At 44.2% G+C, this 14,438-nt stretch overlaps 1 protein-coding gene across 1 annotated transcript; it reads right to left on the bottom strand.

The window, feature by feature from the left end:
- Positions 1-2,992: 2,992 nt before the first annotated feature.
- LOC103549659 (calcium homeostasis modulator protein 6-like) lies at positions 2,993-5,594 on the bottom strand. The gene is made up of 2 exons (XM_008518150.2): positions 4,778-5,594; positions 2,993-4,085 (listed from the first exon to the last, which is right to left on the bottom strand). Exons 1-2 carry the CDS (start codon positions 5,324-5,326, stop codon positions 3,627-3,629), a joined length of 1,008 nt encoding a protein of 335 aa, XP_008516372.2. The 5' UTR covers positions 5,327-5,594; the 3' UTR covers positions 2,993-3,626.
- Between the last annotated feature and the right edge of the window lie 8,844 nt (positions 5,595-14,438).

Below are 14,438 nucleotides of genomic sequence, written 5' to 3'. Positions count from 1 at the left end.
GTGGGGCCAGGCTCAGAGGAGTGGTGTGTCCTACGAAACAGGGGTGACCATGTTCCTACCAGGAAATAACTGTGCTGTGTCCTGATCTCACTATGTCTATTCAAAGCGGTCTTAGCTCTCAACAGTTGCCAAGTTTCTGAAGGAGATGAAAAATATTGGGGATCACTAAGGACATCTGTATCTTTTCTGCTCACAAGGGCACCTGGGTTAAGAAGGGACAACTCTGGCCCACTAATAAAAACAGCCAAGTGACTGCTTTCAACCACATGATCCAGAGAGGATCGGCCTCCAGCTCCAGGCCTGCGTTCATTGACCACGTGAACTTGGACTAGTAACGTCGTCTCTCTAATCATCAATTCCTCACCAGTAAGTGGGAGTGACGTGTTACACAGGCATTCCACAAACTTGTGAAAATGAATTGAAGTGAACATCCAAAACGGCTTTGTTGACTGTAAAGCCCTATGCCAGTGTACGGGTTCTTTTAAATCGTTCCTAATTACATGGTTAATATTTATTAGTCATTACGTCAAAAACCCAACGATCAGAAGTGCCTGAGGTTTAAAAAAATCCCCTGGCCCATTATTAGGGTCTGGAATTGACCAAATTTGACAATTTGATGCTCATCTTTAAGTACTTTATGATTGTGTGTGTATGGGTTTTTTTTTTTTTTAACAAAAAAGGCATCATATTCTACTAATTAGTAGAATACTGTGTGGTAATTTAAAAATATATATTTTTTTGAGGAAGATTAGTCGTGAGCTAATTACTGCCAGTCCTCCTCTTTTTGCTGAGGAAGGCTGGCCCAGAGCTAACATCTGTGCCCATCTTCCTCTGTGTTACATGTGGGATGCCTACCACAGCATGGCTTGCCAAGCAGTGCCATGCCCGCACCCAGGATCTGAACCAGCAAACCCTGGGCCACCGAAGCAGAACGTGTGCACTTAACCACTGCACCCCCGGGCCGGCCCCTATGTGGTAATTTTTTATGAGGTAAATTGTTAGCTTATACGTGGAACAATGATATTTCATGTGAAAAAGTTGCAGAACTATGCATACAGTACAGTAACATCTGTGCAGTCACAGAGTAACGCTTCCTCTGGAAGGATGCACGGCAAAGGCATGAGGTAATAGTACTTTTTACTTCACACAGTTCTCTACCAATGTCACTTTTTATCTGAAGCGTACATACTTTCAGAATAATTATTAAAGACTGTGCAAGAGAAAGTCAAGCATAAGTCAACAAAATGGAGACGATAGGATCCTATTGAAAATGAAAGTACAGTAAATAGTAGGCCAGAAAAAAAGCACTGAAAAGGAAGAATTTATAAAAGAAATTGCAAAGTGAAATAAATAGAGCAAAAATGAAAGCAGCTATAATATAATTTTCAAAATTATTGATTAGGGAATGGGAAAAAAGCGATCATGCAGTTTCTGCTGCCAATTTTCTTACAATATATGATCTCCACAACAAGATACCCAGCCCTGCAGACTAGCTCTTTCTAATGCCCCATGCAATGAAGGGTAGATAAAAGCCGGCAGGAGGGTCTGCCAAGAGAGGAGGAGGACTAAACACGATCAGTGCTCAATTGTTTCAAAGTTTTCATTATCTCATTTTTTTTGGAAGATTTTATTTTTCCTTTTTCTCCCCAAAGCCCCCAGGTACATAGTTGTGTATTTTTAGTTGTGGGTCCTTCTAGTCGTAGCACGTGGGATGCCGCCTCAGTGTGGCCTGACGAGCGGTGCCATGTCCACGCCCAGGATCCGACCCAGCGAAACCATGGGCTGCTGAAGCAGAGCGCGCGAACTTAAACACTTGGCCTCGGGGCCGGCCCCTAATTATCTCATTTTTAAAAGTGCACGAAAAGCCATAAATTTGGGGGATGGGCAGGAATGACAATCTTATCTTCCCTGAAACATCTTTGCATTATTGTTCAACAGACTTGTGCCTATAGATAGCATTGTTCTCAATAAATCCTTGCATCCTTTCCATCAACAAATCCCGTCCTGCCTACATTCTAAATCTCCCTTGAATCTTTCTCCTCTTTCTATTTTCATCACCGTCCACCCAGTGCAGGTTCACTCCCGCCTCTTTCCCCGCAGTGGTCTCCCGAGGAGTTTCTCCACCTCCACCTTGGCTCTCCCTCTTCCCTCCGCCATTCCTTTTTCAACAAGAAAAACAGATCAATCTTCCTAAAACGTTTACAGGATGAAAACCAGAATCCTTTGCGTGACTTCAAGGGGCTGCACGATCCGTCCCTTGCTCAGTTCTTCCAGTTGCCTGTAAGGCTTCCGACTGGGATAAGCGATTTCTCACCTCAGTCTTTGCACACACTGTTCCTGCAAACTGAAATGCTCTCTTTCTACTCTACACATAACAGTTTCTCACAGACTCCCCCAACTCCCCCCTCCCCTAATCTAAATCAGATCACAATTTCTATTTCTCTATGTATTTGTACGGTGTGGGTTTTATGAGACTTCTCCACTCTGTTGACGCTGTATAATAACTACATGGGGGTTCACAATACCATCCTCTCTACTTTTCCGCATATTTTAAATTTACTATAATAAGCAACTTTAAAATTTTCCTTCTGATTCTACAAACTGAAAACAACATTTATGCCAACAATTATCCTAGCTTTTCAAATATGACGTTTAAAAGAATTTACTTTCCTTTTCATGATGAGTTCTTGTATTTTTGTTTAGAAACCATATTAGAGCCATAAAATGCCAGTATTTTAAAGTTGTAAGCAATGTGCTGTCTGCAAGAGAGTGAATTTGACATTAGCATCAGATAACCTGAAAGAACAGTCGGAAGTTCGATTGTTCTTTTGCTGTTTTTGCTACTAAAGTCTTTTATTTGAAAGCAGCATTATTATTCAGAAAAAGGACCCTAGACCTGGGATATAAAACTTCTGATTCAGTTCCAGTTTGTCCCTTTGAAGGAATCATTTAACCTTGCTTCCTTTTTTGTATAATTAATATAGTAAAGAGGAAAAGTTCTCAACTTTTATTTGATTTAAAATTCTATGTTTCCACCATTTGTAGGACCAAAACCAAAAGCAGTCATAAATAATACCAATGTTTATTTTTTTTAATGAAGCAATGATTCAAAATAATTTTTACTTGTCCTTTTTCTGTTTTTGGTGAGGAAGATTGGCCCTGAGCTAACATCTGTTACCAATCTTTGTCTTCTCCTTTTTCTCCCCAAAGCCCCGGTACATAATTGTATATCCTAGTTATAAGTCATTCTGGTTCTTCTATGTGGGATGCCACCACAGCTTGGTTTGATGAGCAATGCTTGGGTCCACGGCCAGGATCCCAACCAGTGAACCCAACGCTGCAGAAGCAGAGAGCTCAAACTTAACCACTCGGCCACAGAGCTGGCCCCAGAACTTCTTTTTTGTTTTTTGCTTGTTTTTTCTTTTTTGCTTTTATTATGAAAACAAAAACAAACGCCCCACGAGAAAGGTCCATGATTACCAGAAACACACATTTGGGGAAATCGCAGTGGTCAGCACATCTGGAGTACAATGGATAAGCCTTGCCCTGGGCAAACCACCTTTGGGATCATGGTATCTCCCCTGCCAGGTAAGTATCTCAAATTTTTTTCTCATTCATTAGTAAGGTCATAACTCATCAGTGGCCTCCACATTAGATAAATCAAAGCAAAGAGTACGAACTACTTCACCTCCTGAAGGAGAGCTGACAGAACGAAGAACCACTTCACCTCCTGAAGGAGAGTTCATAGTACGCCTGTTCTGTATTTCGTTAACAGATCTGTGCAATGCGCTGAGGTACTCGTCCTCCGGGTTGAAAGGATATGGTGATGAAATTTCCTGCCAGTCTTCCTTGCTTGGGATGTTGCATCCCGTTGGCCGTGAGCCCTCAAAGAAACATCTAACATTCTCGTCTGCCAATTTGGTCGCACGCTCTGTGACTTGCGTCCTAAGGCACTGGTGCTCCTCTTCCGAATAGATTTTCCAAAATTTCAGCTGCAGGACACTACCTCCAGCTCGGTGGTGGGAGACACGGGTAAAAATCAGAAAGAGAAGGATAACAGCTGCTATCAGGCTCCAGCCCACCACCTGAGGACAACACAACAAAGTAGCAATTTAGTCACATTTTCATGAGAAATTTTAGTCCTCAGATAAAGTTGGAAGTACTCAAAGTGATGATGATGAACAAGCAACAGTTTGGGGTCTTTCTCTGTTAAGAGAAAGAAGCGGCAATACCCTCCCGCACCCCTCAGCACAGCTGCTTGCTTGACAAGTCAGTCATTTGCCAAGTCATGTCAAGGGCCCAGGGAAGAGCCTACGTGTCACTCCTCTAGAACTCAAAACATGGGACTTGGGCAAATCCAATGAAACAAGCATTCATTTTCAAGAACCTCTGAGCTTTATAAGCCCAGAAGCGTTGTGGGATGATGGCTTTAGAGCCAAGCAGACTGATTTTATCGTAACAATTCTTCTACCTTCTTCCGGCTGGACACACAATGACCTAGACTCAGCGTGTTCGCTATAAAGACGTCAGAGAATAATGTAGGACCTAAAGGTCCCAGCGCGGTGTCTGGCACGGAGCGGGTGCCTGACGCTATTGGACAGTGGCTGCCTCTTCTTCATTCGTTTTATTTCAATATTCGCCTATCAGCTCATTAGATGCAAATCGCCTCTCCAGTTTGTCTTGGATGATATTTGTCTGGAGAAAGGGCACCAAATTCGACCCCACACCGTCCGCCCCGCCCCTCTCCTCCCAACCGCACCCAGCGCCAGCTCCTGACCTGAGATTCGGCTCTGAGCACCTTCTGGAGGTCCTGCACCAAGGGGTCCTGTGCCTGTCGGCAGGGCACCAGCGGCAGCTGGGCCGCACAGCTGGAGTTGCGGCCAACGCAGAGCCTATCCGCCTTGAAGGTCGACCCGCTGGCGCAGCACTCGTAGACGGCTCCCCCGAGCAGCGCCACGGCCACCCAGGTGACGGACGAGACCACGGCGGGCCCGCTGACCCTGCAGCACTCGTCGCATAGGTCGCAGCGGTTAATGCCGGCGTTCCGTGTGCGACAGCAGCTGCACAGCAGGCACAAGGAGCGCGTCCTCAGCACGCAGCCCAGGAGATAGAACACCAGCGCCGGCAGCAGCAGGAAGACCAGGCTGTAGGGCAGGTTCCAGGCGGCGCTGCAGGGACACTGGAACACCACGGTGGAGAAGATGAGCTCCCCACTCGCTGTCAGCAGGGACGCCAGCCCACAGCCCAACTTGCTGTGGTGCTTGAGGTACGTTGCTAGCACCGTCCCAAACCTCGCTATGGCGCTACCCCAGGATGTCGTGGCCATGTCGGGATCTTTCTGCTTCTTCGCTGCCCTGCGCCGGGAATGGTTTGGGTGGACTCGGGGCTGGGCCTTTCCATCCTGATAAGAAGCAGCTTTGGGAACAGAAGGGCTTTCCGGCTTTTGTGAGCTTTCGCTTTCTTATTTCAACCAAAACACCTCTGGCTGACAAGCAGACCCAGGCACACGCACCACTAACCTCCCCAGTACCCACCCTTTTCCTGAGGAAGCGGCACTGGTGGCCTTTGTCTCCTCAATTGACTGACAAACAACTAGAACAATTCCCTTGCCCTTCCTGACCCAATGCAGCCACCCAGTGGAAACAATACTTCTGACCTGGCCAAACTGGGGAACAGCCAGATTTTCCTCTATCGCAGCCGCCCCAGTTCCTAAGCCAACTCCTAGTAAGACCAAACAATGCCCAAAACAAGTTCTAGGATGTCCATGATGTTCTGTCCCCTTCCTGTCCCCCTTCTGGACAGAACCACCAGCCTAATTCTCCCACAGGATGCTAGACTGAATATATTGTATTGCCTTCTGCCCCTTTTCCTCCTCCAGGTGTGTCATGATACTGTCCGTAGCTGGAGGAGTGTCAAATTCTTACCCAGTGACCACCAAGCTAATGAGTGGGGGGAGTATGGTTGTTCAAAATGTACCAATTAAACCCCAAAATTTCAAACTACAGCTACCTCTAACTGCCATATTGTTTCCTCCACCTTCGGTTTTCTCAAAACAGCATCGCTCTGTCACAAACTGTAACCTCTTGTGTGAAACTGAGCCTTACTCTGTGTGGCTCCAGAGTGAGGAGAGGTGCACTTGAAACAGCACAGGCATCGGAGTCAGGTGCAGAGTGTCTGTGTGTGTGTCTGCCAAGTTAGCCCCACTAAGACTCAGTGTGCTCATCTGTGGAAGCAAGATTGTAGTGCTGCCTCTTCAGGGCTGTTGAGACAAGTGCATTGAATAGCTTATGTAAAGCACCTTGACACATGGGGTGAGCTTATTAAGTGAGTACTCAGCGTGAGGGATTACCTCTTATGTTGCAACTTTGGGAATAGGCAACAAATAACTGTGCTGTACATAAGTTAAGAATCCCAATGAATGTTCGATTTTAGACCAAGGATTGTAGTTAGTGACTCTACAATCCTCTACTACTTTAAGAGAATCAGTGTGCCCTTAGCTGTCTGCCTCATTACAAGGAGGGTCTCTGGATATAGATTCTGGGTGGGCGGGTCACAGTGAACTGGATGCTGTTGGTGCTGATCCACAAGCTTGGCCTTTTTTATCTGGGAAGAATAAGTGGCCCACGGAACTGAGTCAGTGTGAGAGGAGGGGTGAGACATGTATTATTCTTCTCTTGGTCCAACTTGCCTTCTTGGCAACCTCCTGCACCAGTGCCTGCAGAAAACCAACCTCCACAGCATTTTGATGATTAGCTATTCTCTCTGTGTGAGTGTTAAGAAGCCATCCCCAGATCAGGGACCCCATGGTCATGCAGGACAGTTGAGGCCGTCTTCTCTGAGATTAGACCACGTACTGCCAGGCTCCCAGGGAACTTGCAGTGAAGTTTCATGTTTGAGGCAAATCAGTTCTGCTAAGTAGTCCCTCGGGTGACCCTGCTCCTCTTCCTGCTGGACTCTTCTTCACCCCCACCCCACTCCTCTAAGATGTTGCCTCTCCCTCCACACTTTCCATATCCATCAGGAACAGATCCCACTATACCCACAACCTTGCACATGGCTCTAGCCAAATCTCCCTTAACTGTAACCTAACTACAGTGTACCCTTTCATCCTGTTGAGTGAGGTTTGTTTCTTCTCTCACATTTCTCAAAACAAGAGGGAGGCTGGCATTCTCCCATTGCTATGTGTGAATCTGGGCTTTTCCCCCACCCTCTAATAGATTGTTCTCCACTGAGGCTCAAGCTATTCAGCACAACCTCCTCCCCAACCTCCCTCCTGCCATCTGTTTCCATTCCCTTCATTTATTGAGAGGTTTGCGTCCGGTGATGGCCTTCCTCTTCTCCCAAGCTCTGCTATTTAGTCAAGGATGTGGTTTCAAATATGTTTAGTCACAGAAACTTTGATCTAATCAGTCCCCTATCCCAGCTAAAGTAATTGATTTGTTAACCAATTTATTAGTCAATTCATTTGATCATTCAATCATTCATTTAAGTGTTTAGTAAGCACCGAGAATATGCTAGGTACTTATAAAAGTGCCTGGATCACTGGATACAATAAGGAGCAAGACAAACAGACAGCCTCCTTTCACTGAGCTTACGTTATAGTGGAGAGGATGTAGATAATGAGGGGAGGGTCCTCAAGGTTACGCAGAGAATGAAAATGGAATCATGTGAAACACAGTGTCCTGAGAAAGCCTCTATGAGGAGAGGACATTTAATCAGAAATCTGAGTGACCAAGGTTCTGGGGTGCAAAGGTATTCTGTAGTTGGAAAGAAAGTCACAGTGATGGGACCATTGAGGGTGGTGGCACATCATGAGGGCAGAGCTGCAGGTGGAAGGTCAGGTTTAGGGGCTTGATAGACCAGAGTGTGTAGTTAACGATCACCTCCCTGAAACTCATTACAGCCTGAGCTGCATCCTGACCCATCATCCTGAGAGCTTGTGTCTCTAAACACCACTCGTGGGTTTGCCACGACTGTGCTCCCCCAATCAAGGGTCTACCAGGGACTGATGACCATCCCGCACTTGCTCCAGTGTTCCATAACCGTGAGAGTCCGGGTTCGGCCTGCCAGCCTGATGCGCGCTCAGCACCTGCAGCTGAGTCTAGTACCCTGAAACCCACCTCCACCAGCTCTGGAGCACTGGATGGTTCTAGTTCTGAGTCTGTTGAAGATTGCCCAGCCCTTTATACCCAGCTTTGTTCGAAGAAGACATTGCTCAGAAGTACAGCCCTTAGTGGAAACAGAGTAACATGCTCACGGTGTGGAGAGGATTCAAGAATTTTCTCTGAAAGTAGACTAAATAATATTTGAAAGACCTTTTCACTCCTGAAAATCTATAACACCAATTTACTTTGGCTTTTAAGAAATGAGTGAGACATTCTCATGTGAAACACACTGGAAAACCAATGGTTATGGGGTTTGCTTGGTTTTCTTTGTTTTTGTTTTAACTGTAGTACGTTGTTTCTCAGCACTCTCCTTATCAGGGACAGGAGTGGGTTTCGGAAACCACAAAACATTTCTCGGAGCAGAAAGCAAAAGAACTCTTGAAAGGAAATATACATCCACACTGTGAATCTGAAAATTCTTTGCAAGCATCTTCAAGTGAGCTAGTTCTCCAACATTACTCTCTGTAGTCTTTGTGAGAACTCAGACTAATGGTATGACCCTGCTTGGAATATGACTGCTAGATTCTAGTGCAGTGTCAGTGCTGGCCCCAACACCCAGCCAACAGAGTAAAATCAAATTAAGATTCATTTATCTTTAAGTGTCCCCCATGCGCAAGTATCCACTATGTGCAACAACTTTAGATGCCAAAATTAACAAGTAAATTTAGACAGTCAATACCGTTAATCTGGGCCAGCCCGGTGGCACAGCGGTGAAGTTCACACATTCTACTTCAGCGGCCCGGGGTTCGCCGGTTCGGATCACGGGTGTGGACATGGCACTGCTTGGCAAGCCACTCTGCGGTAGGCGTCCCACATATAAGAAGTAAAGGAAGATCGGCATGGATGTGAGCTCAGGGCCAGTCTTCCTCAGAAAAAAGAGGAGGATTGGTGGCAGATGTTAGCACAAGGCTAATCTGCCTCAAAAAAGAAAAAAATTAAATTAAAATTTTGAAAAAATATTAAAAAAAATTAGATTCTAAAAAGTAATACCCCTAATCTTAGAGAATATCTTTCCATATGTTATAATTTATGAACATATTGTTCAGGTTAAGTAATGTGTCTGAAAATCTGACCCAGTTATTATCTAAGATTTTCGAATGTTTGTAAAAGTTCTTCCTAGGGAAGTATAAAGCAGGAGGAAAAGATCGGGCCCTTTCGCTGACACAGGAGTGTCACATGTTAAATGACTATCCCATGACATTCCAAGTAGCCTTTTTACAGACTATTTTCCCCTTTTCTTAGCATGAATTTTCTAAACCTCTCGCAAAATTTTAAGTATTCACTGATTCACACACTAAAACATATTTTTTTCTTATGGAAGATTATTTGAACTCTGAGAACCTAAAAGTGACCAGTTTTGTTGTCACTGTTGTCATCGTCATGGGTGTTATCACCATCATCATCATCTGACACCAGAAGGCTATTAAAGGTCCTAGTTTTCCTTCCAGGGTTCTTAAAACCTACGCCTATTAGGAATTTGGGGAAGTTAAGTATGTTTTCCTATCGACTCAAATTATTTTAAAGGTGATTTTAATGTGTGCTAGAGCTTCGTTGTCAATGGCCACTTAGACTTTGCTGCATCACGAGCCCGGTTCCCCTGAACTCAGATTTGCTTTACTGGTTTATAAACTATGATCAAAGATTTGGATTTACAAAGATAATAATAATGAATATCAAGTAAGATTAAAGGATAAGAATAAAGAAATTTAAAATAATAAAAGGAAATGTTGGTTTCTTCAAATTGTGAATGACACTGTTGCAAAATCTCAAATTTCGCTTAACTCCATGGAGAACTTAAAGTGTCAAGGAAGATGTTCCCGAAAAGAATATATCACTGGAAATATGCTGCATATTTAAAATATTCACAATCAAGGAAAGGTCCAGTTGTAGAGAACGATTTCTTTCAATTATGGCGCATCTCTGCAATGGAATACAAAGTAGGTCCGTATGATTGAGGTAAATCTGTATGTGCCAGTACGGGTGGGAAGACAGAGCAGACGTGTTAATTGGAACAGGTGAGCAAAACACTGCATGTCAGTAATATTGTCAAGTGCTTGCCTCTGAGAAGTAGGGAAATGTTGAGATGAATGTAGGGAGAGGGGCTGATCGTATATCTTTCTTTAGTATTTGATTTTTTCAATTATGCATATGTTACTTCCTCAGCTAAAACATGTTAACATGAAATGTCTTGTTCTCACAGAGAAGCTCTAAGGAACAAGTGTGGGAAGAGGCTTTTTCACAGTCTCTCCCCTCTCCTTCCTTCTTGGCACACAGGGTTTGTATCAAAGACTTCTCCCTGAACCTGGAGTCCTAATAACTCACTTTTTGTTGCCAAAAGTGAAAAATCCTAGTGAGAAACTGTGAAGAATACAGAAGATGAAGAACTGAGTGTGTGAGAACTGAGACAAAAAGCAGTAAGAGTTGAAGAGGAAAAAGCTAGATGGAGCAGGGAGTTCAGCTTCCAGCAGTTCAGAAACCACCATCACCTCTTTTAAGTGTTGATCTACACAGGTTTTTCCCCAGTTTGGAGTTAACTGTTTTAGTTTAGTTTCATTAAAAACCATCTAGGTATGTGGAAAAATCTAGAAAAACAATAGTGTTTTGGTGAGTTGATATTGTTTAATGTAGGCTGAGAACTGCTGCTGACTGAGCAACGGAGAGTTAGGGAAAGAGAAGGGACTGGGTCCTATTAGACGGAGCTCCAGTTTATGCCAGCATCCCTGTCCTGGGGTCTGCTGTTATAAGGTTGCAAGAACAGTCAAAAGGGGTAAGGAGATACTTTGGAGTTTTATTATTCTCCACATTCCTCTCCAAGGCAACATTTGCCTCTTAGGGAGGTTTGGCTATCTCTATAAGCCCCTGTCCCCAGGGCATTTTTTGTTCCTTCTTCTTGTTCATTACCGACAATGCTGTGGCCTGAATGTGTCTCCCCAAAATTCATATGTTGAAATTCTAACCCCAAAAGGAGTGGTCGCTATTATGGTTGGGTGATGGTTTTAGTAGGTGGGGCCTCTGGGAGGTGCTTAAGTCATGAGGATGGAGCCCTCTTGGATGGGATTAGCGCCTTATAAAAGAGGCTCCAGAGAGATCCCTAGACCCTTCCAACATGTGCGGACACAGGAAGAACACACTATGAACCAGGAAGGGGCTCCTTACCAGAAGGCGACTATGCTGGTGCCTTGATCTTGGACTTCCTATCCTCTGGAACTGTGAGCAATAGCTTTCTGTTGCTTATAAGCCACCAGCCAGTGGGATTTGTTACAGCAGCCCAAAAGGACTAAGACAGCCAGCTTTCAGTAGTTTTATTAGCTCCAGCCTCTGGGCTGTCCTACTTGTCCTCTTTCCCTTGTCCCCATGCTAACCTCCATTCCTTTACTCATGCACTACACTCTTGCCATACCAGTTTTGTTCTAACTCCTCAAACTGAATGAGCTCTTTCTTACCTCAAAACCTTTACTCACAAATAATCCTTTGCCTAGCATGTTCTCTCTGTTAGTTCCTTCTCATCTGTTAAGATTCATCTTAACCATCACATCCTCAGAAAGGCCTTCTGCATTGGGTTAGACTGTGTTGTCTTCACAACCACCCCCAAATCATGGGGGCTTAATACAATACTTTGATTTCTCATTTCTAAAACATATGCTCCAGGGCACCTGTCTTCCGTGCTACTTTGAATGTTTAGCACCTCCATCACAACCCAAGGCCTCCTCCATGATTGTCAGAGCAGGAAGAGTGCTGTGGGGCTAGAGGGTCTCCCAGCAGCCATAAATGCTTCAGCGTGGTCTTGTGGTCCACCTTACTGCAAGGGGACAAGGACATCCAATCTTCCCATTTGCCGGAAGGAAAGGAGTGGTAAAGAGTGTCTACTACTACTACCGACACGGCATTCTTCTGTTTCAGTCTCTTTCCCCCACCAGTACTCACTAATCTTCTTCCCAAAAGAAACAAACCGGAAGTCTACACCAGTCACAACATGGAGCTCACAGTGCAGAATCTCTGGGTACTGTGTGGTAGTCTCTGCATCAGGTCTTCTTCTTGGTCTACAGACCTACTGTTGCAGGAGATCATAGCAACATTCTTGCTAGGCTTTAAGCTTAGCAAGAACAAGTTACAAAATGGGTGGCTGAGAAATATGTGATCTGCTGATTCTCATAAATTACTGTACTTGCTTGTGCTTTGGAATCAAAGGCCGGAAGGGTGTATCTTATCCACCATGAAGGCAAGGGGCTTAAGAACGCTGGGCCCTTGCAGGAATGGAACGCGGTCTGCATAACTTGCTGATTGCTCCTGGATACTCCATAAAGGAATTGCCTTGGGTAGGGTCAGGGTCCTCTGAAGGGAGGAAGACTAGAACTGCCGAGCTTTGACTTGCATATCCCTGCTGGCATGAGTTCCTGCTCTGCTTGTACTTCTTTGCCTGCAAATAAATACACGGTAATCAGAGGGACCTCACCTCAGCCCTTGGGGCTCAAGGTCCCCTGTCCTGTTAAATAATATAGATTGTGTTGTGTCTATTATATAGACTGTGTTCTGTCTATTAATTCCGTCAGCCCCTTCAGCTGGCTGCCTAGCTGGTCTCGGTAGCAACCTACGAACTAAGAGTGACGGATTAATCTGTCCCCACAGACAATGTACAGTGGAGGAACAAGGACAGGACCACCAGAGGGAGCACTCCATTCTGAAAGGGAAAAATGGAAGCTAGCATCAGGCCCTGACTGACCTGCCACAATTCTGAAATTGCTCCTGGGCAAAGCCCATAAAGGCCGCTATCCTGGGGGTGGAGAATGTTCTTTGATTCTCATGACTCCACCCCCTGGAGGGTCTTCTTCTGTTATCTTCCTAGGCCACATACTTGATGAGCATATCCCCTTCTTGGGGGCTGAGTAGTTTTTTTGTCTATGTGCCAGTGTACCATGTTGAAAGGACTACAGGTCCAGTTGGAGTTGTGATTGCTTTGACTCTAAATCTCTCCCCAAATTTAATAAGTTTCTTGTCTCTTTGAGTTCAGTAAACTATATTTGCCAATACTTTACTCCCAGTTCATTTCAAAACATGGTTCTCATATCTACTATCTTCTTTTGTTTTCTTGTTGCATTTATTCTCTCTCTCTCTTTCACTCCTCCTCTTCCTTGTAAGTATATATCGTCTCTCTTCTGCTATTACAGGTAGCCTGAGTAAGCATGAGACTATGGTTTTCCCTGGAAAAGCCACACCTTTATTTTGATCTTTGTCCTGGCTCTTTACCCAATTCAGTACCTGAATTTTACCTTGCCCTAAAGTTCCTTAATTTATTGAGAGATATTACCAGTGTGTGTAGAGGCCATACTTTTAATTTGGACTTTCCACAGGTTTCTTTTAATGGACTATGTCTTTCAAGACTTTCTCAAGTTGTCTCTTAGTGTTTGGAGCCTAAAACCTGACAGGCTTTCCAATTTTGCAAGCCCCCAATTCTCTGAAATATCTCTATTCCTTTTCCTCTCTGCTTACAAATCAACCAATTCTTTTTGAGTTTATAAAACCTTGCCAAAACATAACATTTTTATTTTCACTTTTAGTTTCTGCTATCATGTTGTTAATTTCCAAGAACTCATTTGTCCTTTAAATGTTTCTAATACCATTCTATTTGCATTTCATACATGTAATGTCTCTTCTTGTATTTCTAAAATCCTTAATGGTAGGGTTTTTTTTAAGTTTTCTTAAAAATGCACTGTTTCTATTTCCTCCAAATAACTTTTTCTGTTTGCTTTGGCTTCTGTCTTTCCTACTTTGCTTAAATCTCTGGAGCTCCTTGGTTATCCACTCATATTGGATAAAACATAAACTTTGATGATCTTGTAGATCATGCGCTTCAACATAGGGTGATAAGTTGGGAGATTTAAATGTGAATCTCAGAATGTGTCATTTGATTGTTGTCTCTTCTCCTGCACAGTCAGATTTGCTACACAGGGCTCCTCTGACCTACTGCCTGGAGAACATAGGCCCGAATGCCAGCATTCTGGGAGCCAGATTGGGGAGAAAGGCTGGAGAAATAAAAATTCAGTATGTATATTTCAACTTAATTTCCACGTGCTCACTATGGTGTCCCTGCTTTCAGCTAGCTAGTCTAGTGTCCCTCAGTTCAAAAATATTTTTGAAAAACTATATTTAGAGATTAAAACTCCCATCTTTTGTTAGCGTAAAGAGAAGCAGTCACCTAGCTGCTTGGAATGGGGGCAGAGATCTGAGGGACCAATTCTTCTTTTTCTTTGTCTTTTGAGGAAGGTTAGCCCTGAG

The sequence above is a fragment of the Equus przewalskii genome, chromosome 9 (genome assembly GCF_037783145.1).
Source record: "Equus przewalskii isolate Varuska chromosome 9, EquPr2, whole genome shotgun sequence".
Classification (NCBI taxonomy): Eukaryota; Metazoa; Chordata; class Mammalia; order Perissodactyla; family Equidae; genus Equus; species Equus przewalskii.
The sequence above is the reverse complement of the archived record's forward strand: the minus strand, read 5'-3'. Positions and strand labels throughout refer to the sequence as shown.